This window comes from Verruconis gallopava (genome assembly GCF_000836295.1).
Source record: "Verruconis gallopava strain CBS 43764 unplaced genomic scaffold supercont1.23, whole genome shotgun sequence".
Lineage (NCBI taxonomy): Eukaryota > Fungi > Ascomycota > Dothideomycetes > Venturiales > Sympoventuriaceae > Verruconis > Verruconis gallopava.
The window spans coordinates 429,964-455,808 of record NW_015622159.1 but is presented as its reverse complement, the minus strand read 5'-3'; the positions used below and the strand labels follow the sequence as shown (position 1 = coordinate 455,808).

General features: G+C 46.5%; 9 protein-coding genes across 10 annotated transcripts; 4 read left to right on the top strand and 5 right to left on the bottom strand.

The window, feature by feature from the left end:
• Window positions 1-5,738: 5,738 nt before the first annotated feature.
• PV09_06650 (uncharacterized protein) lies at window positions 5,739-6,638 on the bottom strand (the record flags this gene model as incomplete). Its single annotated transcript, XM_016360324.1, has 1 exon — window positions 5,739-6,638. One exon carries the CDS (start codon window positions 6,636-6,638, stop codon window positions 5,739-5,741), a length of 900 nt encoding a protein of 299 aa, XP_016212036.1.
• A 932-nt stretch (window positions 6,639-7,570) lies between these two features.
• On the top strand, window positions 7,571-9,494 carry PV09_06649 (uncharacterized protein; the record flags this gene model as incomplete). Its single annotated transcript, XM_016360323.1, has 1 exon — window positions 7,571-9,494. One exon carries the CDS (start codon window positions 7,571-7,573, stop codon window positions 9,482-9,484), a length of 1,914 nt encoding a protein of 637 aa, XP_016212035.1. The 3' UTR covers window positions 9,485-9,494.
• A 78-nt stretch (window positions 9,495-9,572) lies between these two features.
• Window positions 9,573-12,145, bottom strand: PV09_06648 (the record flags this gene model as incomplete). Of its 2 annotated transcripts, XM_016360322.1 has the most annotated exons (4): window positions 9,573-10,086; window positions 10,147-10,302; window positions 10,352-10,614; window positions 10,680-12,145. In XM_016360322.1, 4 exons carry the CDS (start codon window positions 12,143-12,145, stop codon window positions 9,794-9,796), a joined length of 2,178 nt encoding a protein of 725 aa, XP_016212034.1. In that variant the 3' UTR covers window positions 9,573-9,793. The 2 variants fall into 2 exon arrangements, with proteins under 2 accessions (XP_016212034.1, XP_016212033.1); XM_016360321.1 differs by having other exon boundaries at window positions 9,573-10,302.
• Window positions 12,146-12,558: 413 nt separating this feature from the next.
• On the bottom strand, window positions 12,559-14,153 carry PV09_06647 (uncharacterized protein). Its single transcript, XM_016360320.1, has one exon. It carries the CDS (start codon window positions 13,889-13,891, stop codon window positions 12,842-12,844), a length of 1,050 nt encoding a protein of 349 aa, XP_016212032.1. The 5' UTR covers window positions 13,892-14,153; the 3' UTR covers window positions 12,559-12,841.
• Window positions 14,154-14,213: 60 nt separating this feature from the next.
• Window positions 14,214-16,070, bottom strand: PV09_06646 (T-complex protein 1, theta subunit). Its single transcript, XM_016360319.1, has 2 exons — window positions 15,982-16,070; window positions 14,214-15,926 (listed from the first exon to the last, which is right to left on the bottom strand). The coding sequence occupies exons 1-2, from the start codon at window positions 16,038-16,040 to the stop codon at window positions 14,318-14,320; spliced, it is 1,668 nt and encodes a 555-aa protein (XP_016212031.1). The 5' UTR covers window positions 16,041-16,070; the 3' UTR covers window positions 14,214-14,317.
• A 139-nt stretch (window positions 16,071-16,209) lies between these two features.
• On the top strand, window positions 16,210-17,025 carry PV09_06645 (large conductance mechanosensitive channel protein). Its single transcript, XM_016360318.1, has 2 exons — window positions 16,210-16,418; window positions 16,476-17,025. The coding sequence occupies exons 1-2, from the start codon at window positions 16,261-16,263 to the stop codon at window positions 16,876-16,878; spliced, it is 561 nt and encodes a 186-aa protein (XP_016212030.1). The 5' UTR covers window positions 16,210-16,260; the 3' UTR covers window positions 16,879-17,025.
• Window positions 17,026-18,741: 1,716 nt separating this feature from the next.
• PV09_06644 (uncharacterized protein) lies at window positions 18,742-21,485 on the top strand. The gene has a single exon (XM_016360317.1). It carries the CDS (start codon window positions 20,129-20,131, stop codon window positions 21,164-21,166), a length of 1,038 nt encoding a protein of 345 aa, XP_016212029.1. The 5' UTR covers window positions 18,742-20,128; the 3' UTR covers window positions 21,167-21,485.
• A 586-nt stretch (window positions 21,486-22,071) lies between these two features.
• PV09_06643 (uncharacterized protein) lies at window positions 22,072-24,995 on the top strand (the record flags this gene model as incomplete). Its single annotated transcript, XM_016360316.1, has 4 exons — window positions 22,072-22,435; window positions 22,674-23,346; window positions 23,393-23,410; window positions 24,860-24,995. 4 exons carry the CDS (start codon window positions 22,072-22,074, stop codon window positions 24,993-24,995), a joined length of 1,191 nt encoding a protein of 396 aa, XP_016212028.1.
• PV09_06642 (uncharacterized protein) lies at window positions 24,398-25,094 on the bottom strand (the record flags this gene model as incomplete). Its single annotated transcript, XM_016360315.1, has 2 exons — window positions 24,398-24,769; window positions 24,882-25,094. 2 exons carry the CDS (start codon window positions 25,092-25,094, stop codon window positions 24,398-24,400), a joined length of 585 nt encoding a protein of 194 aa, XP_016212027.1.
• Window positions 25,095-25,845: the final 751 nt, after the last annotated feature.

The window sequence follows — 25,845 nt, the reverse complement described above, 5'->3', positions numbered from 1 at the left end:
GTCCGATTTTAAGAAAATCAAGTTTACTATTTTGGCGCTTGGTGCGAATGTTTCGTCGCCAAAGGTAAACTTTATCCCCCTCCTTAAGGTCTGGTCCCTCAGACCTTTTTCGATTTGCCTGAGAGATCATTCTTTTGTTCAGGAACATAATGTCAGATCGTAGTTAAGTATAAAGTGATTGCAGTTCTTCTGCAAACAGCGTTGCTTCCGTAGGCAAGTATGCTGACATATCAACCATTAATCTTGGTTCCTTTCCGAAATTCGCGTAGTAAGGTGACATTCCTATGGTACTCTGCTTGGTTGCGTTGTATGCTAGTGCTGCCTATGGTAAAAGCTGTACCCAATTACTTTATTCATTGTTGACATATATTTGCAGATATTGTTCCAATATTTGGTTTACTCGCTCCGTCTGGCCGTCGCTCTATAGGTGATATGCTATTGACATTCCTTATGTTATTTATAGCACTTGGCATAATTCTCTCCAGAAATAAGATATGAATATCTTATCCCGGTCAGAGATAATCTTTTCGGGTATGCCAAATTTCCCTACTTCTCTCAAGAAGACTTTCGCTAAGTAAGAAGCCGTAAATTGTCGAGGAATCGGGACAAATATCACATATTTAGTCAACCGATCAACAGCAACCATAATATTTTCGTATTCCACATTATTTTCGTCCTTAGAAGGTGGTAAAGGTCCAATGAAGTCTATTGATACTTCCTGCCAGGATCTCTCTGGTGCTCGGTTTGGTTGGAGCAACCCATAAGGTTTATGTCGTTCATACTTGGCTTTCTTGCATAAATGGCAAGCTCTAACCCAAGTAAAGACCTTTTGTCGCATCCTGGGAAAGTAATAGTTTCGTCGTAATCTTTCCAAGACTTCTTCTGCTTTAGCATGTCCCTGCAGGGGTGGTTCATGATACTTAAGTGTCCATTCTTTCTCAAGATTCGGAGGTAATATAATTTTCCCTTCATGCATATAGATTTGTAGCTTGTCATCGTAGTCCATATGTTGTTTAATGAAATCCCTTCTGGACTGTTCAACTCGGATTCTCTGAATCTCAGGTATGTTGATTTTGATCAAAGATGCCACTTGGTGTATCATCGAGTCTCCTTCTTGTCGCAAAAGAGCATGTCTGACCTCCATTCCTTTGTCATAGTCAGTTCTTCTGCTTAATGCATCTGCGTTAGCATTAAGTTTCCCACTCCGGTGTTTGATCTCGAAGTTGAATGACGATAATTCATATGACCATCTTAACTGTCGTCCATTCAATACTTTGGTAGTGGTGAAGTTTCGGAGATTCTGGTGATCTGACAAGACTAAGAATGTATCCTTGGTGCCTTCTAAATAATGTCGCCAGTGTTTGAGCGCGTCAACGATTGCTAGCAATTCCTGATCTGATATGGAGTACCTAGTTTCCGCATCTGTAAACTTTCTTGAGTGATAGGCTACTGGTCGCCATAGCCCATCTTCGTCCTATTGACTTAGGACCGCTCCGAGAGCATATTTGGAAGCATCTGTCTCAACTCTTATCGGCTTTTTCTCGTCAAACAATTGTAGTACCGGTGTAGTCGTGACCAATTTCTTAAGCTCGTCAAAGGCCTTTTGAGCGTCCTCGGTCCACTGAAACTCCTGGGAAGTGACGCCAGCGTTTTCCCTTTTCTTGGTGAGTTCAGTAAGGGGTACTGCAATCCTTGAATATCCAGGGATAAACTGTCGATAATAATTCGTAAATCCTAAGAATGCTTGAACTTGCTTAACCGTTCGCGGTTCAGGCCATTCCTTAACTCTTTCGACCTTTTCTGGATTTACTTCTAATCCCTTTTCTGATATAATCAGTCTAATAAACTTGATTCTTTATTTATGGAACTCGCATTTGGATGGTTTAAGCCGTAAGTTATGTTTCTTTAGCGCTTTCAAGACCTTTCGGACGTGTTCGACGTGTTCTTCAAGCATCCAGGAGTATACTAATATGTCGTCCATATAGACCTCAACATACTTGTCCAAGTGTTCCCGCAACATATGGTTCATGTATGCTTGCATGGTAGCTGGGGCATTCGTGAGCCCAAATGGCATTACCCTGTACTGATAGTGCCCTCGATGAGTGCCAAACGCTGTCTTATACTTATCACCCTGCTTAATCCGAATTCGATGGAATGCTTCCGGTATATCAAACTTCGTGAACCATCAAGCTCCTTGGAGTCGGTCTCGTAACTCCTGGATTAATGGCAGCGTCATGCCATTTTTCACCGTGATACTGTTCAGGTGTCTGTAATCCACACAAAGTCATAGTCCGCTATCAGGTTTAGGTATATAGAATACCGGATATCTCGCGGGAGACTTGGACTCTTCGATAAACCCTCGTTTTAGGTTTTCATCCAAGTACTTATCTAGTGCTTCTCTTTGATCTGCCCTGAGCGGGTAGATACCAAATCTTTTTAGTTGGGATCCCTCTTTTAGCACTATTTCGTGATCGAACGGCTGGTGCGGTGGCAAGGCTTCTTCTGGAGTCTCCTTCTCAAAAAGTTCTGCAAATTCCCTATACTCCGAAGGAATTTGGAACGCTGTTTTCTGCTCCCCTTAGAGCTGACAAACAGCTACCGCCTCTATATCTTATATACTCTACCGCATGAGCTTTCTCGTCTACCCTCCAGTGCACTTCCTGGCCTGGGCAGGACATCGATCCTTAACTAGAGACACAGTTAAGGTTGACCAGTCGATGTGCGGTCTTTCGTCCTGGAGCCATGACAATCCGAGGATGATATCCGAATCCCCAATGTTAGTGACGTCAAACGTCCTTCTAACCTTTTTGCCTAACATTGTCATGTCGACGGTTGTCTCATACTCAACCATGCCTTGGTCCGAAGCAATCGGAGTTCCGTCAGCAGTGATAAGTGGATATGGGTCCTTCTTCTTGCGTAAGGGTAAACCCCATTCCTGTGCGTACCGACTGCTCAAGAAGTCCGCTGTAGCTCCTGAGTCAATCATGGCCATGGTAGCGTTGCCTGCGATCTCAACTTCTACCATCAGCTTGCCTTCCCCTAACTTACTGAGGCTTCGAGGTTCCTTCCAAAAGTCAACTATTACGCCCCTTAATAGTCGACCTCCTCGTTTCCCGAGAAGTAAGGGTGCTCGCTTTCACCGTCATCAAGCGTTTCTTCGCCTGACTCCCATTCCTCGGAACTTCCATCCGGGTTGGACATTACTTTTGTTATTTGCAGGTTCAGTTGATATAACTTCTGCAGATCTTCAGAATCTGGGTCCGCGTTTATCTGAAATCCAATGCGGTACAGGTTCTTAGGCAAAACCTATATAATAGCCCTTCTTGTCGAATCATCAGTCATATAGATGAGTTTTATGATACATTTATAGATATTTTCCATCAACTCATTTTCTTCAGGATCGAGATTTCCAATTGCACTTTGGATTCCATATGGTGATGGTCCAACATTAATTAACATATTTTCTTCGTTAAGGGTTCCCCATTGCATCAATGGTATTCAGTGCCTTGGACATTGGCATCCCCAAGCCGTGCAGAGATTGATTGGAAGGTGCTTATGATGCACGTGACAATCGTTGCTCTTAATACCCTTAATCTGGAGTATTCGTTATACTTGCGTGAACGAAACCTTAGGTGGTCCATAAGGATATTCCCATGATGGTTCTCCTGGGTCCCTATTTTCACTGTGCTCCCAAAATCCACAATCCTGGACTTGGTAATGGCTAATTGGTAACGCCCAATGGAACTTATGAGCCATGTTTGTTCGAACATCTGGGTGTCGTTCCAAAATTCCCTGAATTGCCGTTTCATCCCATGGTCCCGTGTTTTGATTCGGTCCCCAACGGTAAGTACTATGAGAGCCTTTCCTGAGCATAGCAATCTTCTATGCTTGCGCGCCAGTTCTCAAAGCCTTGATTAATTGTTTCTTAGGCTTCGAACAATTTCGAGCAAAATGTCCTGGTTGGCCACACTTAAAACAATTTCCCGAATTTTTCTTAAAATTCTTGGGCTTTCTTGGGGCTTGATCACCTTTCTGGAGCTTATCAATCTCTATAGGCTGCGGTCCATAGTAATCTGTAGAACGTCGTGGTCTCCCGTGATTGGGTTGGTATCTGGGCGTCTTTCCTTGCCTGTCAAGTTTATTTTCAAATAAGATGGAATCGACCCTAATTGTAGATTCAATGAGCTTAGTAAGGGTAGATATTTCTTTCTCCTTAAGCTGTAGCTGAGCTTTGACTTCTGGTTTGAGTCCTGCAAAAAACTTTATTCGAAGTGCGTCGTCATTCCATTTTAAAATTGCCGCCCATTTCTCAAATTCGACCGCATAGGAACTTGCATCTAACTTTTAGTGTAGTTCCAATAACTTCTTTTCAGCTAGATAAGCTTCATTAACTCGCTGAAAGTACTGATCTATTTCTCCTATAAATACTGAATAACTCTGGAAGATCCTTTTGACATTGTATGGAACGTCTCCTTTCTTCAAGATGTATTGATCAACCCGTCTCTGGATCCAAGTGTATGCGCTTCCCCTTAAGTAGGATACAGCATATATGACTTTCTTTTCCTCAGAGTCGAGCTTATCCTGGTTCCAATAAATATAAATCCTAAGCTGAGACCTAAAAGCTTCATATTTGGATCGTTCCCCCTTAAAGGGTTCAGGTGGATTCACTTTCGGTCGAGCCATGTCGTCGTCAAAGAGGTTCTCGCTTCCAGAATCAGAATTTGAATCGGATGGATCTGAGTCGTCAAACAATTGAGCGTCTGGTAGGACTTCCGGATCTCTTGGTGGTGGCGGAGGTGGCGGAGGTACTGCTGCTCTGTGTGTCGATGGCCCAGCAGCACTGGTACTTGAAGTAACCTCAACCTTCTTCTTTGGTGGACCAGACTGTTGTTGACTTCCGCTACTTCTCTTAGAGACAGTAGACATAAGATATTGTTCCTTGCCCTATCCAATGGTTCGGTGATTCAACTTTTGTTAGGAATACTTTCCTAATACCGACTAGCTTCACTAATGTAAGCCACTTCGGAAGGGTTTAGCTTCCTAGAGCAGAGGAACAATGTATAACAAGAGCTTATTGTGGAAGGAATACAATAAGATAGTTATGTTTATGACTTAGAATAGTCTGAGCTTCAAGAGTATGAGAATGTATTCAAACTAACTACTAGGTAAACTAGACAGTTGAATCACAAAGAGGTGTAATGCCAGTAGGGACAGGATGTTTATATAGACCTTTGTTCCAGTGTCCTTGTTGCCTGATTCTCAGCGATCATTCTGATCATGAATGATCAGACTGATCACTAACTGCATTCCTGATTCGTTCAATCCTTCTGAGCGAATCACAACCTTTCGCTTATGCAGACTGATCACCTCGATCATGAATGATCAACATGATCGCTCTCCCTTCACGTGATCACCATGTTACCTCGTAACATAAGGAGGGCTAAACCCAAGTCTACGCTCACTATAATTTAACTATCTAGTTTACCTAGTAGTTAGTTTAAATATATTCTTATACTATTGAAGCTTAGACTACTCTAAGTTATAAATATAACTATCTTATTGCAGTCCTTCCTCAATAAGCCCTAGTTATACATTATTCCCCTGCTCTAGGAAGCTCAACCCTTCCGAAGTGGCTTACATTAGTGAAGCTAGTCGGTATCGGGAAAGTGTTCCTAACATAACGGTTCAGGAAAAGATTCCTGATAAGAAGACAGCAATTATATGGACAACCCACGCAATCAAAATGGATTCTCATCTACATCCTTAAGCAGGTCAGGATCCACACGTTTGAGATACTCATAAAGGGACCAAGCTGCAAGAGTTTTGGCATCACGAGCTCCCACTTCCACTAACTTTTCGTATGGTTCCAAGGTAACCTTGATGCTTTCTAATACTGCCCTGTCACCAGCTTCTCTCAAGTTTTCCTTCAAACTTTCAATTTCCAAACGTGGCCTTACTCGTTCCCAAAGATATATGTTGATGAATTCATCACAGCCTCCTGGACTTGGATATATAGCGTTTTGAATTTTCTCTTTCTTAGTGGAGTCCATTCTTGTAGCTCTTTCCGTCATGTCGATTAGATCTGTTGGTCTCAGCCTTATCCCAACCTCCTGTTCTATTTCTTGTGCCGCTGCTCCTTTGAAGTCTCCCGCCTTGTCAATCATACCAGCGGGAATTTCCTTGAAGGATAGGCTCCCAGCAGGGATTCGTGCTTGTTCCGTCATGATAACGTAACGTTCATCCGGCGAGTCTGAAGGTCTCACGATCATCAATATAGCGACACTGCCGCCTCGGAGAAAGGCAATACCAGGCAGTCTCTTGCCTTCATCGTTGGAGATATCAGCATTTAGCTTGACAAACAATAGATCACCCTTTGATTTGTCTCCTCTTGGTTTCCTATCTATGGATTGAATTTCAATGCTTCGTAGATAGACTCTCTTGTCTGCAAACGCGTGCGTTGGAATTTGTTGTCGTTCGAAAGAGCTCTTTAGGGTCTTGATCCAGTTGCTGAAGGCCGGAAAGTCGAGTAGCTCCTCTTTCGTTAGGTCTTCTTTGATGACGTCGTGCGCGAATCGAATTTTCGGGGCATCACCAGTATGAATGGGATATTTCAACCAGTCGTCAATTTCAAATTCCATACCTGAACCCGGGGTAATGATATTTTTGTTCGAGTATATGGAAACTTGACTAATGGAATTGCTCGTCTTTCCCGAACTGAAATCTCCAGAAATCAATCGTGATGCTGCGAGAAATGAGATAGCCTTTCTTACTACCCCACTTCAGCTTGAATGATTTGACCAGCAGATGCTAGGAAACGTATACAAAGCGTAAGCTAGCGATGCTAGGGTAACATTCAGACAAGGAACATCAGAGCCTTCTAACCAGTTAGGATCGCTTCTGACTTACCCTGGCAGCTGAAACAGCATGGTGTGCTGAGATCCTGCGTCTTTAAATGATTTCCGTCTTACTCAGATGGAGAAAGTTCGCTTAATGAGAGACAACCCCGCTCTCTGCTACATCCTTATAACCACGTCCCTATATTGTTATATCCCACGTATACTTCTGTATCATTTCCCGAGGCAGATCAGGCTGCGTAAGGAGATGACCACGGTTATGCGGCGGAATTTCAAATATTTGACCTTCGCAGCAAATGATAAGAGATGATTTGCCCAACATGCTTTGGCATGCTTCGCGGTCAGACTGGACAGCAACTCATAGGTTCCTTTGATCTGCGCTTTGATCACCATGATAGCGAAGGCAGCCTTAAGGCATCTGCAGATATGGGCTGCTCGATCTGCCGACGAATTTGGGAGGATTTAATATACTCTGAAACCCGTAGGGTAAGAAAAGTAGGCTAGGGTCATACGCGTGCTCATACTAAGCCTTTCCAGGACAGTCTGATGGTCACTCGTCAGAGAAAAGGGAGGTTTCTTAGTGCATTTCTATCAGAGTTGGTCAAGGACAACGAGCTTTTCTATCTCTTGAACTTCAAAATCAGTAGTGGTCCTCGGATATCGACTCTGGTGCTTGAGCAAACACGCAAGTATCTCACACTGATCGCCGAGAGCACATGCTGATCAGCCATCTAGCTCAGTGTTACACTCGTCAAGACTATCGATACACACCTACAAGTGATCGCTTAGACTCTGACGAGGTTCTTCAGTTGACGAAGTATTGGATCAACAACTGCATCACTAAGCATCGCAAATGCTCTACGTCATCTCTGGTCAGAGGATTTGGATATCACCACAGGACGCAGTCACGAGAGTCGACGAGTAGTTTAATGGTTGGACCTGAGTTTTATCCTACGCGGCTAATTGAGCTGAACCCAAAAGGGTCGATTAAGCCCTTGGAAAAGGCACCGACGAACCCGAATATCCGCAAGCCTGCATTCAGAGGCATGAGTTCAGTCGAGTGGACGGAACTTGTGGAAGAAAATCAAGTTCGACTCGTAGAAACGGCCACGAAAAAGATGCAAGGTAACTATGTTACTTTAAGCCATTGTTGGGGAAAAGCGGCCAAGTTTTTCTCTCTGAACACGTCGAATATTGATCTTTTCAAATCTGGATTGGACATCAGAGAGCTCCCAAGAACATTTCGACAGGCTATCAGCTTTGCGCGCCGTCTTGGTGATGACGTCAATTATATTTGGATTGACTCTCTCTGCATCAAGCAGGACGATGCTGCAGATTGGGAACGCGAATCCGTCCAAATGTATAAGGTTTATCGTAATTCATACTGCAATATCTCGGCGACGGCGGCTGCGGATGGTAGCCAAGGACTGTACTCATATCGCGAACCTCGTAACCTATGGGAATCAGAGGTCAATGTCAACACTGAGACAAACAGGCTGGGTTTGAATAAGAAAGGCGATAAACATGCACATGGCCATTTCGGCTCGCTCGTGAGAAGGTGCAGGGTTGTAGACCCTGGGTTTTGGGATCTGAAAGTGGATAACGCTCCCGTCAATACTCGTGCCTGGGTTCTACAAGAACGGCTCCTAGCTCCTCGGGTAGTACACTTTTGCGAGGATCAAGTTGCATGGGAATGTGCCGAGCTCGACGCGTCAGAGGCATCGGCCGATGGGATCTCCCGATTGGGTCACAAGAATGGCTTGGTCCAGGACCGAGTTCGACTGAAGGCTTTCACTGCCTTGACCTCGCAAATGGAGACTGAGGCACATGCCAACTGGAAAAGCATCGTTGAAAGATATTCCAAAACTAGCCTGACAAAGCCATCGGACAAATTAATTGCTCTCGCTGGGATTGCAGAGCTCTTTCATGAACAGATCGCAGAGCAGAGGCAAACACAGGTCAAATATGTCGCGGGCATCTGGGAGACCTTCTTGGCAAGCCAGCTTTTATGGCGTGTTGAGACGGTATACAAGAACGAAAAATTTCAGTACCCATCCCGAAGACCACAACGTGATATCCCGAGCTTCTCCTGGGCTGCAATCGATGCGCCGCAAGGAATCAAATGCGGCGATATCGTGCCATCTAAGGACTTGCTGATCTCCATCGGTCGTATCAGTATCAAGCCAAAGCAAAAGAGCGAGTTTGGCCAAGTCGAACCAAACGCATCGCTCAAGCTCAGATGCCAAATAGTTAAAGTGCAGCTTGATGTTTCTACTCGTTTATATGGAGATGAGACATACACTTGGAGCCTAGCGGAGGGAGGCCCGAGGCTGGCAACTCGTACTAAAAAGATGCATCCAATAGTATATTTGGACAGCCCTCAAGACGATATTGAAAGCATTCGTTTGCAGCAAGGGATCATATACTTGGTACCAGCTTACAAAGATCCCGCGGGTTATCTTAGATGTTTGCTGTTACAACAAGCTAAAGAGAAGGACCACTATCGCCGAGTGGGCTTGTCAATCATCCCACCCTACGTGAGCAAGTACAGCTCCAGTTTCTTGAATAGCAAGGGAGAAATTGAAATTTGGGGTGATATTTACGAAAAACAGGAGATCGTACTTCTCTAGTCAGAAGAATGGATAAGTAGTATAATATCCCCTGATGAGCGGCGCCCACTCAATGCACATGTGCAAAGTACGAAGTCTTGGTTAGTGCCACCACATGCTGTCAGTTTTGAACATGGGAGAATAATGCTATGAACGAAGTAAAAAGTTCTCAGAACTAAATACTCATCGAATCTAAAACCGCTCCTTCTGCTCTAAGCAGAAGTGTTCTGCTATGCAATCATCTCTGCAGTTTGACGGCCATATCTAGCCCGAAAAAAGGGTTTTAAGGGATCACACCCGTGGATGACTAAGTTTAGAATTCATTCCACGTCAGAAAGGATGTTGAAATCCCCAATAGTCATATGGAAAGTCCAATGTACTTTTGAACCAGTCGTCTTCATGCGCGACCTGCTCCATTGGATATAGCGAGCCACTTTGACCAGACAGCAACCCAGAGTTGCTGACAGGATCATTGTATCCCTCAGGCTTGTTTTGGACCTTATGTTCCTCGTTAGGGTCATTACCATTCAATTTTTGCGGAGAATGACGACTGGAGTTTGGGTCTACGAAGTCTTGGTCACTGACTTCAAGAGACCTATTGATGATGTTATTCTCAGCACCTTCTGTGATCGATGTTAACTGGAATTCCTTCAAAGCCTTCGATAGGGATTCGTTGATTATACTGAGGAGTTGGGGTTCGTTCATCTTATCCCGATTGAGAGTAATAGCCGGATCTATAAGCTCATGGTTCTTTCCGCTCAGGATGGGTAGTCGTTTGCAAAGCTGTTTTTTAACCAATGAATTATAGTATAGAATTGATTTTATCTGTTTATCGTGATCTATAGCTAGACTTTAGTAATGTATGGCTCGACTTACGGTACAACTTACAATGAGGAGGAATTTCGTCGTCTTTGTCATCTGGAAAGAGCACGCGGTAAATTTCTTTCCATCCTTCAGCGTTATTCGCGTTTCGTTTCCGGTTACGTAAAATACGCTCCTTATCTATACCAAAACCAGTATAATGCGGGCCATCTTTGCGTTCACATGGATTGTCTTGGCGGAGATGGTTATCTAGATCGTGGGTCGTGGAGAACTGATCAAGGCATCGAGGACAGTGAATAGGTAATCTATGTTGACGATACAGGTGCTCTCTTGGCCCTAATTAGTCTTTTTTAAAACCCAAAACCTGGGGTGGTTGCTTGGTATGCTGACGTACTTAAGACGGTGTATAGTTAAGAATACTGTTGATGAGCATGTCTGCAACTTAGCATGCTTTTCTGGGTTACGCTTGAAGAATGGACAAGCAAACCCTCTCGATTCGCCCTCCACTGGCAACTTTTGCTTCTTTCTTCCTTTATCATTGTCTTCATCTTCGCTGTTTTCTCCTGAGTCTCCGCCCTCCACTTCTTCTTCGAAGCCGCCCGAAGCTGACGTTTCGTGGGCAACGCTGCGACTGGCTTGACCTTTTTTCAGAGCCCCTTGATGTTTGCGCTTTCTATGGTTGTCACCGCTTGGTCCTTCTGTAGCTTCCTCACTACTGCTAAGACCACCTAAATGATCCCTTGACTGTGCCGTCCTAAGGAGTATCCATGACTTTGACAGCGAAGCAAATGTATCTTGGTGGGGAATTGTGCTGTTGTTTGTAGTTTCACCATCTGATACAGCCAAACATGAAGATTGCTCATCGGAGCAATCGGAACCAGATGGGGAGTCTTGAATATTGCCCGTACTGCGAGAGAAGCCTTTCAGGCTATCTAGAAATCGATCACAGGCTTCTCTTGCAACCTTGGCGTGATCTTCCGATGACTTAACCAGAGTATCGGACTTTTCGAATCTGGTCCGAATAGGCATCTTCAGTGTAAAATCACGCGACTTTTTTCCTGGAGCCGTAGTATTCTTCAAGACGTGATGGGAGGGAACATCCTGACAAGCAATCTCGCTAGGCCTTCTGGATATAATTGTCTTTACCCGATCCTCGAAACTGAGCTGCTCTGATCGAACTTTTGCAATGGCTTGCTCGCGCGTACGGTCAGTTTTTGACTCTTCCACTACCTCCATGCATCTCAAAACATATAGATAATGATGATACAAAGCTTTGAGATCACTTTGTAACTTTTTCCATTCTAACCGCAATGTCTCATCAGAGGTTGGGGGAACTTCTCCATCTTGTTGTCTTCTCGAGCTCCAAACATTGTTTGGAATTTCTGTCATCAGACAAGATAGCCGTTCACTGGCTTGAAGCTTCCCAAGAACAATAGAACATGATAACTTGGCCAAGAAGAATCCCTCCTGATCTGCGGGCTCATGCGATGCATGAGCATCAACCAAATTGTTAAGACGTACCGCCGCGCGATATATACGAGCATGATCGTCATTCGTTGAATGCTCGAATGACAACTGTTCGTATGTTAATTGGCATTGATCGCATTCTATTTGAATCGCGATCGCACGTTCCACGAATTTATCAGTGAAGCTTAAGAAGGCAGAGACAAGATTGCGTGCTTGCTGAACATGGTCTGGAATCTGAGGAAAATCGGTACTATGTCTCTGTTGCATTTGAAGTTTGTGCAGCTGCATCAAATAGAGATAGATCTCATCGTTGAATTCATTCGGGTTAACCGGTGGGAGCTCCGTTTCGTTTCGTCTGCTATCCAAATGCGTGAAACCAAGTGTAACGTTCATTTTGTGCTTAGGTGCTCTGGTTAGTCAACGGGTACTCTGAAAAATTGTTGCAAAGTAGTTGAGTTAGGTCGACGGGGAGTCGCATTGCTTAAGTATAAGTGTCTCGTTCAAGCCATAATTTTGCGCAACTGCGCAAATACAAATTGTCAGGGCGTACGTCTGCTAAATCCTCACACGCGCATTGGCGCCTTGCGAAGAATATGCGAGTGAGGATCACAAGATATTTCGAACCCCGGCTAGTGACCAATCAGCAACCCCTTCTCGCATACTTTCGTCTCGATATTTCTCCTTCAGAAGCTCCCATCAGATGGTACTTGAAGCGTTGGACAACTTCACGGAGTCTTTGAGGATCTTCAATTCGCCTTGGGTCAACTACTCAATCCAGTCTATAGAGAACAGTCACCTGGAGCCGTGGAAGATTTGTTAAGCTATAGACTATTATGGCTGTGTGGCTATCTACAGCGTTATCACATTGTGATGAAAGAGTACAGGTGAGCCCGCGGACGAGGCTTCGAGTAATTGGATCTATGGGAGTTGCCCTTGACAGCAGTATAAAAATCGAGCTTCTCAATTTTCTATAGAATAGACAGAATGAGTCAAAACATAAGGTAATCCAAAAATGTTCCTCGCTATGCATGAATGCCACAAAGTCCTTGCTTTATAAAAAGGATGGAAAGGGTGAAGTTGGGCTGAAATTTATGGCGCTGGAATCGAAAGCTTCTCCTTCCCTTGTGCATACTGACCGATCATCTTTTGCCTGTCCTTGTACTCTTTGACAATAATGCTGCAGTTGACTTCCTTGCACAGCTGTTTCCGTCTTGTGCTTGGTAGTTTCTCAGCAAATTCGAGACCACTAGCCCGTTCAACCGCTTCGAGAGGCACTTCAAAATCGCTCAAAGGCTTGTCGTTTGGAATAGGGGCATTGGGAAGCACGAACGCCGCTAGTGCAACATTGCCACCAACTCGCCCATCCTCCCCAAATATGACTTTGTAGAAGTGGGTTGGTACCGCAACATTAGGCGGATTACCGATGACTTCGTATGAAACACGCCACTTCCCATCTGAAGGATCACGCTTGGGTAGATAGAGTGGACCAGTGACTATACGCACTGATGGATAGGAGACGGTAAGTCGTCGACAAAAGTCCTCAAAATGTGCCCAATAGTCTCTGTTGAACCCATCGCCGACTTGCGGGCACATGTTGCTTAATGCAAAAGTAGCATCCATTGCCTCCTGGCTCCACTTCGCGTCCGCAGCTGGTACCTGATGCCCCCGATCGTAGCCACTACGAAAATAATCCTTGAGTTTCGCCCGAAATTTTTCAGGGATCGATGTATCTTCAGTAAACACCGAGTTTTTCCTATCACCATTCGAAGCAGCAAGTGATTCTCTGGTAATATGTTCTGCTACCCACGATGGGTTCCTCGTGCGACGATCGAAACTTGATGTGAGGGAAGAGGCGGGCCGAAGGTCAGCAACAGGACCAGGAAACCCATATTGAAAAAGGCCGTTCGGATCGACGGGAGTTTGTAGGTTGGCAAGCGGTCGTTGCCCATGGCCTAGTGCGGGCATCGGCGCAGGGGGAGATGTACCAGATGGTGATGACACTGTCGTCGAAGAGGTTATTGATGGTGGCGTCGATACTTTTCGCTTTTCCCCATATATTCCTGCAGTTACGATGGCTCCAGTCGCAGCGCCGATAGCAGCCGCTATTCCTAGCGAGATCTTCGACATCTTCGAGGACATGTGACGGTTAAGAGATGCTTTAACGCAAAGATAGAGCGCTTGACGTGAAAGTGCAAAGGCAGATGCAGCAAAATAAATTTACAAGGTGCGACGAAGACACCGCTCGGAAGCCAACAAGGCCCAAGCCCTTTTTGTAGAAAGGAGGTGATCTTCTGACTCTCTCTCACCCAAGCGCCGATGCGTGATGCGCTTTTACCGTGACATTGCAAACAAAAAAAAGGAACAAAGGTTGGGATTGGGTACTGTGCACGCGCTTTCTCAGGTGCACGTGGCTTAAGCTGGAGATGAGTCCACCTTATGCCACGGGAAACTTATCACAAAAGCATGTCTTCGCACTCATGTTGAGCTTGACCAATTAGGTTAATGCTATCCTACCCGGATATAAATTGCGTTTTTGTTTGCTCCTGGCTTTACATAGCGCAACTCTTAGTCCTCATCCCAGTTTGGATTCGGGCCAGGAGGTTTCGGGCCTCCTGCCTGTCTAGCAACAATGATCTGATCCACACTTAGAACCGTTCTTGCCGCCTCTGCTGCCAGCCTTATAGCCCATGTCTTGATGACGAGGAGGTCCAAAATACCCTCTTCTTCCGCATCCATCACTCCAGTACCATCTTCATTTTCAATGTCTACACCTTTGCACCACCAATACTTGTCACCTTTGCCACGATCCTTTTGTGCAGAATGTGCTGTATACAGCTTGGACAATACTGCGGTGGCATCGAGACCAGCTGATTCGGCGAGAGTTCGTGGTATGACCTCAAATGATTCGCCAAATTTGCGTATTGCGTATTGAGAAAGGCCCGGAGTCTTGTCAGCAAATGCTGTCACTCGTTCAATAAGCTGCATTTCTGTTGCACCTGCGCCCGGAACGAGCCGTGGGTCTTTTGTAATTGCTTTGACCACGTTAACAGCATCGTCGATCGCTCGCTCTACGTCGTCGAGATGATTCTGTGTTGCGCCACGAAGCACGAGAGTTGCGGTCCTCGTAGCTTCATTTTCTTGCCTGAAAACAGTGACGCGATCTCCGCCGATCTCGATTGTTTCTACAACGTCGACTGAGCCCATCTCATCAGGCATAGGCGCACCTAGTCGAGCCAACGGTGTTGCGCCAACAACACGACATAACCTCCTCAGCTCAAACTTCGATAGGACTTTGATTACAAGAATGCCCATGCGGTTGAGGTAGTGCAAGACTAGCTCGCCAACTGTTGACCCAGCGACAACAACTCTGAGGCCGGAGTCATACAGTTCTTTAATGATACCCTCCATCTGCTTCTCCTCACCTTTTGTAAATTCAAGCATTTCCTTTGCGTTTTTTAGTAGCACCGTGCCTTTGGTTTCTGTTTGTGAAATGTCCAAAGGACAAGTAAAAACGCCGACTTTGGCCTTGGTAGCCTTTTTGATAATTCCGTCCGGTTCTCGTCCAAAGACCATGCCCTTGATCACTTTAGACTGCTCTATTGAGCCGCCTAAAATCTTCACCACCCGAATATTGTCCACGTTGAAGTTGGCAGGGTTCTTCGGCAACACTGCAAGCACAGCTTCCGCCACTAGGTCCGCAAGCGCATCCTCACTGCCGCTTTGCTTGGCCGAGATGACGGTTCGTAAAGCCTTGCTTAGCTCTTCTTGACTCCGCATATCTTCCACTTTGTCGATCTCCAACTCTTCCAGTGCCTTAATTGCGAAGTCCTGAGCTTTCTCGTAACCAACCACGATATCGCTAGTCTTCAAGCCCATTCTAAGTAGTTCTTCGGCTTTCTTCAATAACTCTCCAGCGAATATGATCACCATATTTGTCGCATCGCCCATCTCAGCCTCCTGTTGTTGTGAGGCCATTACCATGAGCTTAGCAGCGGGGTGAACGACTTCAAGTTCCTTGAGGATGGTGGCGGCATCGTTCGTAAGGATCATTTTCTGTAGGTGGTTGATAACAATTTTATTCCTACCATAAGGGCCCAAAGAAGTCTGTACTGTTGCAGCTATTGTACGACACGCGTCGATATTACGCAGAACAGCTGCATCTTCGGCATCGTATCTGCGCTTGGTTAACTGCTGCTTCGTTTAGAGCAATTCTTCATGAAGACTCCTACGTTTGGTAGCCAGGCTTGAACAAGCCGGCATTTGGCGCCTGCGGTACCGATAACGACATAATAGTAGTTCAGCTTGGGCAAAGGCTGGGTAGTCCTTGATATTCATTTGCGGTGGGCTTTTCGAAAAAGTTCCAGGAGCGCGGACGCGAAGCGTAAAATGGACTCTGTTGAAATGAGTCCACCGTATAAACCTATCAGGACTTGTCTTGAGCCAGACTGAAGTTTGGCTACACTCGATTGTCTTTCGTCAAATATCTCTACATCCTATTGGTTATTGATATGCCGCGACTTGAGGAGCTTGAGCATGATTCTTTGCAGAATGAGCATGGTTGGACGGGCAGCTATCATGAGGTTCAAGGTCGGGCAAAGAGCTTGTGGGAAGCTTTCTCAAACTTCGCGTTGAGGGACAATGTGCTTGAAGTAGCTGTTGGTCTAATGTAGGTCACGAAGGAAAACTGCTGTCCATATCTTTGAGCTGAACCGATTTTGCACAGTTTTGCATCTGCGTTTACTGCCGTTGCGAACTCACTTGTTACTGACATCATCCTTCCTATCATTTCACTCCTCCCGTTTATATCTCGGAACCTTGACGAGCGTTTTACGATTTTGCGACAAGGTCATCACGCCAATCAAGTATATAACACAGTTCAGCAAGCTTTAGATGATGGAGCTGTGGTCTGGGCTTGGGGTAATTTTGTGGACAAGGTCTTGCGATTCCTGGTGCTTGCGGTCGCATTGTTCCTGATAGCGAAGACTTATAGTTGGGCGGCTTCTGACAACATTATCAAGAGGCAAGTTAAGTGCAAGTATTGCAGGAAATATATTTCTGAAAAGGCGCAACGCTGTGTTAACTGTACATCATGGCAGGATGGAAGAGAGGAATCACGAGGTCATTGAGCGTCACAGCCTCCTCAATCCTATTGGGGACGAGGATTTCGCTTGAAGCTCTATATCTGTCACTGACAGATTGAACTTTTGTACTTTCCTTTATCTTTGAGATACCCTGTGATGCTAGGGCTACAATACTAGCAATGTGATTTTTTTTCGAATTGCTGACCTCGACAATTTCTACTTGTCAATTTCTTTGCGATGATTATGCTTGACGAATTCGTGTACGCATGACATCTTACAATTCGTTCTTGATGCTAAGCTCAAGCGGAAAATAATCCTCCTATATTCCTCGCGAAGAATACGTCATGCCAATCAAAACAGCAATGAGCATTTTCAAGCCGGACCAAACCCCTGTCCGTTCCTTTTTCAGCTGCAAAGCTTTGGTACTTTTCGGCCTTCAAATGATGAAACAAATATGATAATCAAGAATGCGCTTATATCCCCTCCATACCAGATCCCTTAGGTGCCTTGGAAGCAGGAGATGCTAACTAGTGAGCCAACTTGATTCTGATTGACTGTGGCAAAACATTTAGGGAGCCTGAAGAACTATTTTTTGGAACTTTGGAACTCAAGATATGAAAGGTGAGGCAATGGCAGGACAGATTGGACGTTGTAACTTCACTCAAGCACAAGATGATTTATTAGGTACAATAAGGTTGGGCTTGCTTTTGGGAGGGTTTTCTTATTCTTTTCTTTTCTTCTCTCTCTCTCTCTCTCGCTCTTTCTTCCTTTCTTTTTTTAAAGAAAGAAAAAGTTTGGTATCCGCAAAAATGCTTGAATCGAAGTTGATTTGGCATCGCGAGTCGAGGCCAGCCATCGGAGTACCTCAGTCGATACTCTCGGTACCCATGCGAGCAGACTTGAATACAGCCAAAAGCAAAAGCAAAAGCAAAAGCAGTACATCTGATCGTGAATCTCTGTTAAGTTAGGCGGTAAGTTCCATACCATCACGAGGCTACATAGCCAGACAGACGGCGTCACGATGGAGGCAAAGAGGCTGGAGCTCGTCGATAAGCACACAAAGGGTATTGCTCAAGACGCTAATTCTGTCAAAAATCATGTGCACTTACGTATGCTGAAAAAGGTTTAAATGTGCGTGCCAAGCATCTTTTGTCGGCTCAGATAGCTCTGGAGAGATGCAGTTGGTCGAAATTTATGCAGCGAAATAGCGACGACGTAGTCATGGAGGCTCCGCAGCAAAATTGGAGAACTCAACGGCAATTCCAGTGGTGGCTGCCTGCGCTTGATCATACGCGGAGTGCATCGTGAAGCTGAGAGAAGAGGCAGTGCAGCGCTTCGTCGCCCCCATCAGGCGGGACTGTTGCGTACGCCGACAGCTAGGCCGCGTGATTGGACAAGAGGCTGCGTTGTCTTAGACGTATTGTTCTGCGTGATAGATCCTCCGCCATCACGTGAGAAACGAAACGAGTGTGCTTAAAGATCCATGATCGAAATATTGCTTCGAAACGATTACGCGAGCGACGAGTCGCTTGCTCACGTTGCCGTCAAGTGCGGTTCGCCATGAACCAAGGACGTACCTGTACAGTGGTAGCTCAGCGTAGCGGCACGAAAACGCTGCAAATTGAGTGCAGCCCTTGCGTGCAGGCCATACACCATTCTGTGAACGCGCACCGTTCTCAACCAGCAATGTCGAACAGGTCCAGATGTCTGTTCAGATTGGTACACGGTCGGGGCGAGACTTTGTGCAGTGGCGTGCGGCAAGCCTCGGTCTGGAGATGGCCGGTCGCCAAGTGCCACCAGCCACCACCTCGATGCATCTTTTGTGCCATTTTTCCCAGGCTATGCCACATCAGGGCGTCCCCTGGCTCTCAGTGCGCGCACCCGGTGCGCACTAGGTGGCGGAGGGCCCAACCTTCGCAGACTTTCGCGTCGTGCAAAGCCGATGGGGGAGGCGATCGCCCGGACTTGGGAGCGACGCTTCCAGGTCATGCCCGTCACCCGATGGCGAAGTCCAGCCTGCTCGAGACAGATGGCAGGAAAGGCCGAAAGAGCGCATGATATATTGAAATGACGCCTCCGTGCAAGACCTCTCTGTCCACAGCACCTACCACATCTTCACGAAACTTCATACATCGCGTTTCTTCTCCTCCGTATCCGACGAGATTGTTGGATCAGCGAGGGGCAAAAGTACCAGCCCACACGTCTGCACGTCGATGACTAGGCCGAAACCCAGCGGCCGGCAATCACTTCTCCTGGTACGGCACAACTCGGTGCACTCCTTTCTTCGTCCCTTCCGCTAGCCCTGCAGAGCCTTGCAGGCAAAAAGGGCACCGGAACGCAGCACTTGGGAGTCACCAAGCACGACTGCTCCCTCCACGCGCAGCACATTCTTATCGGTCCTCTCGAACGTTTGGACGACATCCACTCGAGTGTCCAGCGTTTCAGCCGGCCTAGCACTTCTCGTTGGCCACAGACGGGCCAACTCTTGAAACCCTGAAACGGGTGGACAGGCAGAGACAGGTCGCTAGGGCCTCGTGAGACAGCCAACCGCAGCCCCTTGGCTGACAGTCCGCGCGACAAGTCAAACAGCAGGGGCCCTGCAAGCCACGCCGCAAGCCAATCAGCGATCCGCGAGCCGATCGAGGCCCAAAAATTCTGGGGAGCATCTCCAAAAGAACACACGCAGCGCAGCAGTCCCCTTTTGCCCGCTAGGGGCTCTCGACAGATCTATTTAGTAGGAAAAGTCGCCCTTCTCGAAAGCTCGACTTCCTACATCAGGATCTGGATAAATCCTTTGCCTTGACCGGTACGCTACTTCGTCGATTCCGCTCAACGAGGACGACAACCACGCGGCAGCACTCTCGTTTCGCCTCGTTCCTCGCCGTCGACACTTCACCTTCAGCTTCGAACTGCGCCCTCGTGCAGTCCCAGCCAAGATCACTCTCTTGATCTCCTGGAAGTGTCAGTCTAATACTTGACTTCATTTGGAACTTCTTGGAATCCGCCGGTCGGACACGTCCATAGTTCATCGCCTCGTTTTGGCCACTGATCACAGCCTCAACTCTCGAAGACCGTGGAACGACTCTCATTTAATCTAATCCTAATCTTCAAGAGTCATTTCACTCCTTCCCCAAGCCATTGCTATTATTGTGTGACTGGACAATAACCATCACAACTATTTGCACGACATCCGATCTATTGTCGTCCCATTCCTGTTGTTGACAATACCGACCCCGGCCGCCTATATATTCTGTCAGGCTGCCGTCATCTCTGAGCTCAATCGCCATAAATCATTATGAATTTCTCGACACCTACTATGGACCAGAACAAGGCTGCGCTGGACTATTTTGTCCAGCTGCCGGTCTCCAAGGAAATGATCAGCTACCTCGCACGCAAAGCGAGTCAGGTCATCAAATGCGATGCTGCGCAACAGAGTGCATCGTCCCTCCCGTCTCCACCGGACACTCCACCGCAAGGCGTCTCAGCTGAACCGGCCTTGCCGTCTGTTGAGGCGTTCATTACATCGCTTGTGGAGCGATCTCACGTTCAGGTGCCAACGCTAATGACTTCTCTTGTTTATCTCGCAAGGCTGAAGTCCAGATTACCTGCCGTTGCTAAGGGCATGCGCTGCACCGTACACAGAATTTTTCTCGCATCTCTGATTCTTGCTGCGAAGAATCTCAACGACTCATCACCGAAGAACAAGCACTGGGCTCGTTACACCTCAGTTCGTGGTTATCCAAATTTCGGATTTTCCATCACTGAGGTGAACTTGATGGAGAAGCAGCTCCTTTTCCTTCTTGATTGGGACCTAAGGATTCGACCAGAAGATCTGTACTATCACCTTGAGCCATTCCTAGCTCCCATCCGCGAATATCAAGCCATGGAAGAACAAGCTCGCATCCAAAGGCTACGTGAGAAGGAGCTTTACTATCACCAATATCATCCGCAGTCATACTCACCATATGCAACTGAAAGCTACTCTCACGCACGCTCTTATAGTCACACTTCTTCATTGTCATCACGGGGTGCGTCGCGGACTCCGTCGCTGTCGCCGCCCAGTCGCAGTAGCACTTCGAGCTCCTCGCCTGACACCGAAAGTTTGGATGAGATCTACGAATCAAATGATGATCTGTGCATGCATGGTGTCGAGTCGCGTGATGGGAGCATGTTGGTGCACATTGAAGGTGCTGAACTGCACCCGAAGACTTCCCTATCCAGGCTGCAGAGCTACGAAGATAAGCGAGCGAAAAAAGCTAGAACCGGTGTTCCGGGCGGAAACTTCTTTTCTCGCCTTCTCAACAGTACCACAGCACGCGTAGGGTCATATTAGCTTGACGTTGGTTTTCCCTGTAGTAACGATTATGTGGAGTTCGTAAGGTCCGCATGGCTGGATTGGCTTGATAGGGTGGGCGACTCATAGACAGCAGAGCGTCACTGGCTGATTGCCTGCGATCATCAAAAGAACATTCTGCATCTGCATGGCGTTAATGTCTGATACGATACATGGGTGTGTATGGGGACGTCCATGGGTTTTACGACGGACCAAGACGGTCATGATGGGTAGAGTGCCATGGGACACATTATCTCCAGCAGAGATATCTCGACAGTACAGAGCACAATAATATCATACTTCATCTTCCCACAGCGTCATCAAGCATTCCGACTTCTATACCTTTCTGAACCTTTTTGGGTTTTTTCCTAGTGTCGTAGCAGGCATCTATGCCTGAATCTTGCCACTTGATTTATCGATAGCTCAGGGATTTAGGCTTGTCTTGGCCAGCGGCTGTGGCTTGGCCAGAGCACCCATACTTGCTTGTCCTCGAACGTTTCGAAACTGCGTCTTCGGAGAACAAGAGTCAAAAAACCAAACGAAGGACTTCCACTTCGCCACCATCAATCTGCGTGCTGGAATCTCTGTCGTTCCTCGCCGCTCACTTATCCATCGCTTCGCGCTCTTGCATGTAGCCCAGCACCCTTTTTTCCCTGGTCAGGAGTGCGTGCAGGTCGCTTTGAGCGAATCTCTTTCCCTGCACCCCTGGATGTGAACCTGCAGCTTGCAGTCTCCTGAGCGGTGCACGCATGACGCACCCGCAGTAGCGCAAACCAACGACGAAGTTTGCCGAAGAAGAGGCGGGACTGTTGCTTTCCCAGTCTTCCCTGCGAGATCGCCCTGATCAAAACTGGTAACCCGTCTTCACACTACTTCAGCGCGCGACGTCGACTTGCTGTACGAAGATGGTTTCCATCACAGTCGACAAGGCACCCCGCACTCTGCTGGTAGCCTGTTTCTTAGCATGGAAAGCACTTCTCCTGACCATCGCCATCATCAGCCCGCAACCGGGTTATGACACCTCAACTCGCCTGCTATTCAAAGGTCACGGGATCCGCAACGTTGAGGTGTCGAGTCCAGACGTCTATTCACCGCCAGGTACGCACGCACCCGCTCAGGGTTTGCCTGATTTGGTGATGAGGTTGCTGTTGGCCTTAACCCGCTGGGACACAATCTACTTTGCTTCAATTGCTGAGCGCGGCTACGTCTACGAACAAGAATGGGCATTTGGCTGGGGCTTTTTAAAGTTTCTCTCCTTTCTCGGCACAAGTACGTGAGGTCCTTATCTGTTGTGTTATGCAATTTATCTTTCCATTACCTTGGAACTTCTTTCTCCCCGGCAGAAGTTCCAACGCTTGACTGATGTGGGCGTGTATCGTAAAGTAAAGACCTTTTTTTGCTAAGCCTAAGGAGTTTGTCCTTTGAAACACTGAGAAGACTCTAAACCTGTTCTATGGAACTGCAACACACCTGTGGGAGTGAGATTCAAACTGACCTTTTCTATTAGATATACCTCTTACTACGGAGAAACTGTACAACGTGCTAATTCATGGAATCATTCTCGCGAATGTTAGCCACCTGATATCGATCATCCTGCTCTTTCAATTGGCATTGGCCTTGCAAACCAGCGCTAGTAATGGCAAGGTATATTTTGCCTTCATCTGCGCTGCCCTTCACATTTTCACTCCTGCCGGAATTTTCCTTGTCGCCCCGTGCCCAGAAGCACTATTCTCACTGTTAAGCTTTGCGGGTTACCTGTTGTATGTTTACTCTTGGATCGACACCGGTCTGCAATACCACGGCCCCATTCAGGATCTATATCTGATTCTATCTGGTTTCTGCTTTGGACTGGCTGCAACAGTGAGAGGAAATGGACTACTTAGCGGGATTATCTATTTTTACGATGCTCTAATATGGCTCATCGTTTCGGCAGAGCGCCTGGTACGCATTCGCGTCTTCAATATCAGTGCACTGCGTCCTGAACTACACGCCCAGCTAAGTTCCATTCGACAACGTCGACTTCCCGCAACTGTTACGGCTGGCATGCTTGTGGGGATTGGTTTCGCAGGCCCGCAATATATTGCCTTCCAGCAATTCTGTGGTTCCCATATCCTAGAAAAGCGCCCGTGGTGCCATGCATTTCCACCAAGCATCTACTCTTGGGTTCAAAGCCATTATTGGTAAGTCTATCAAGCACATTATATTTCTAGACACTAACACTCTTAGGAATGTTGGCTTTCTCAGGTACTGGACTTTGTCCAACCTTCCCCTATTTTTAATCGCTTTGCCGATGTTGTACATTTTGCTATATACTGGTGGACAGGTGTTACTTGGAAAGTCAAGTCTTGCAGAGTGCGTCTATGACGCACGAATTTCATCGGAAAAAGGAGCTCCTTGCTCCCTATCTGTCTATGGCGTAGACGTCTGTCTTATTCCTATAGCACTTATTCAGGTTGTTCTCGCATTTGCGGCTTTGACTTCTTTCCATGTGCAAATTATTTCCAGGTTGTCCTCTGGGTACCCTGTATGGTATCTGATTGTTGCGAGGGACATTCTAAATGGGAAGTGGACTTCTCAATTCGTTGTGAGATGGATGATTATGTATGCGCTTATCCAAGCTGTGTTGTTTGCTAGCTTCTTGCCACCAGCATAGTTTAAGGGCTTTAAGCGCATGCCTAAGGCTTTTCTTCATCCGAATCCATATCACCTGCCTCCCATATGAGCAAGACAATTGTCTACGAGTATTACACGAATTCGTTTTATCAGACTGCAAGATGAGCTGAATCATTCGGCAGGCAGCCGTTGTATAAGAACGATATTGTGTTTAGTGAGTGAAAGAAGCTGTGAACGCTAAGTGTGCTTCATGATTTCAAACACGAAGTTGACTTCGCAATAATGCTTGTGCCAAGTGACTTCTCGGTGTTAAATTGCGGTGAGTTATACGAGCGGACATGAGAGCTGTTTAGCGTATTATCAAGAGAGAGACAGACTTGGTAACCTGAACGACTGAACGCAACATGGCTCGAAGATAAAAGCATGTCTTTAGTCCGCGGTCCAGTAAAACGGATGATAGGGTTCTTAGTTTCGAATAGTTGTGAAATAACGAGCATCGGCTACTCGGCTTATTTTTACCTAGATTTATATGTTATACCCTCTGTCCTTTGACTCTATGATATGTCCCTCAATCAACTGCAAAAGGAAGAATCTGTGGGCTGATCGCTTGGATTGATCTTAGTTGTTTTCTATACCTGCCTGAACTAATTCGACTCCACCAAGAGCATTACCATGGACTAATTTGCAAGTCCTTCCTCGCCAAAAGTACCACCAGGCTAGCATGCAGAAGTATGAAAGAGCCACGGTAACAGTCAAGGCCGCATATACAATCTCGCCTGCGTGGTTTGCTTCCGCCAGCCTGAGACCCAACCCACCATTGATGAGATTGGTTATTATTAAGACTCGACCAATCCAGACATGAAGGTATCCAACTATCGTCTTCCTGCCGTTTCTGCGAAAATGCCAGTGACTGAAGGCTCCTGCCAGTGGCATGCACATGGTCAGCGTAAAGAGGGCAAGGCCAAGTCTTTGGTGAAAGTCGCTCCACTCCTGTGAAGTCATGAGTCGGAATTAATCCCTCGATATATGTGGCGCACGTATGAAAGAATAATTTAAGGATGCTTAGTTCGCGAACTGTAGCTTGCTATCCTGCCAGACTTACAATGAACATGCCTTCTTGCACCCAGAGACCAAGTCCGAAGCCCCCGATCAGGATCGTAACGCCAAAGGATTGCAGGACAATATGGACTTTGACATTAACCGGGCCTTTGAGTAGACGAAGCAAAACAGCCCCTATTGAAAAGAGAAAAACAGCAAGCGACATAAGCACGCCGTGCGCGATGCGCGCTCTGTTTAGGGTCTCAAAGTCGAACATGATTGCTGGGCTAGTCCACGCTTAGTTCTTCTCTTGGCCCAAGAAAGGAAATTTCAAAGATAATCTGGATATGTGTAGAAGACATCGACCATGCCCTCTACTCATCAATTTTTTTTTCGACTACGAGGCAAGCATATACCGCCACGTCGTCCGAAGATAAAATAGTGAGTCAATTTAGACCCAGCACCATCCCATGAGATTAGTCTGAGAACATTAAGCGAGGTCGTATTGATATAAATACTTTCATCCGGTTGTGTCCAATCAAAGATCAATTGCCTTTCCTGTCAGCTTCAAACACTGGGATTAGCTGGAGACTTAGCATTGTCCTCCGTAGAATTGTCCGTGAATGAACCGGACGTTCAAGCAACACGAAGAACAAGTATCCGAGAATAGAACAAAAACATGTTAACCGCATTCGTATCTAATTCCCTCCTTTGCTTTGCAACATTTTAAAGTTTGCCGCCAACCCGGAAAACCTTCCTTGGAGCTTCATGAATTGTAGGCAATTATCAGACCATAACTAACGAGGACGACTACTAAGAAATGGGCATGTTTTTTTTTGAATTCTTATCAAAGATTATCTTCGCCTAAGTAGACAAAGGTCGCTCCTAGCAAGAACTGGTTATTCAGCGAGATACGCCGGTATCGGAATATTCACTTTGAAAGCGAACTGAAATTGAGGTTGATTCAGATATTGTCCCCGTTAACCAACGAAACACTTATATTCGCCGATCAAGATTGTAAACCTACT

Excerpts from the sequence above, each read along its gene's own strand:
- PV09_06645 (XM_016360318.1), top strand. The coding sequence starts at position 16,261 with ATGCCGCGACTTGAGGAGCTTGAGCATGATTCTTTGCAGAATGAGCAT. Across the intron at positions 16,419-16,475 it reads GAAGTAGCTGTTGGTCTAAT|TTTTGCATCTGCGTTTACTG; the intron begins GTAGGTCACGAA and ends GATTTTGCACAG.
- PV09_06644 (XM_016360317.1), top strand. The coding sequence starts at position 20,129 with ATGAATTTCTCGACACCTACTATGGACCAGAACAAGGCTGCGCTGGAC.
- PV09_06646 (XM_016360319.1), bottom strand. The coding sequence starts at position 16,040 with ATGTCGTTATCGGTACCGCAGGCGCCAAATGCCGGCTTGTTCAAGCCT. Across the intron at positions 15,927-15,981 it reads TTCAAGCCTGGCTACCAAAC|ATACGATGCCGAAGATGCAG; the intron begins GTAGGAGTCTTC and ends AACCAAGCGCAG.
- PV09_06647 (XM_016360320.1), bottom strand. The coding sequence starts at position 13,891 with ATGTCCTCGAAGATGTCGAAGATCTCGCTAGGAATAGCGGCTGCTATC.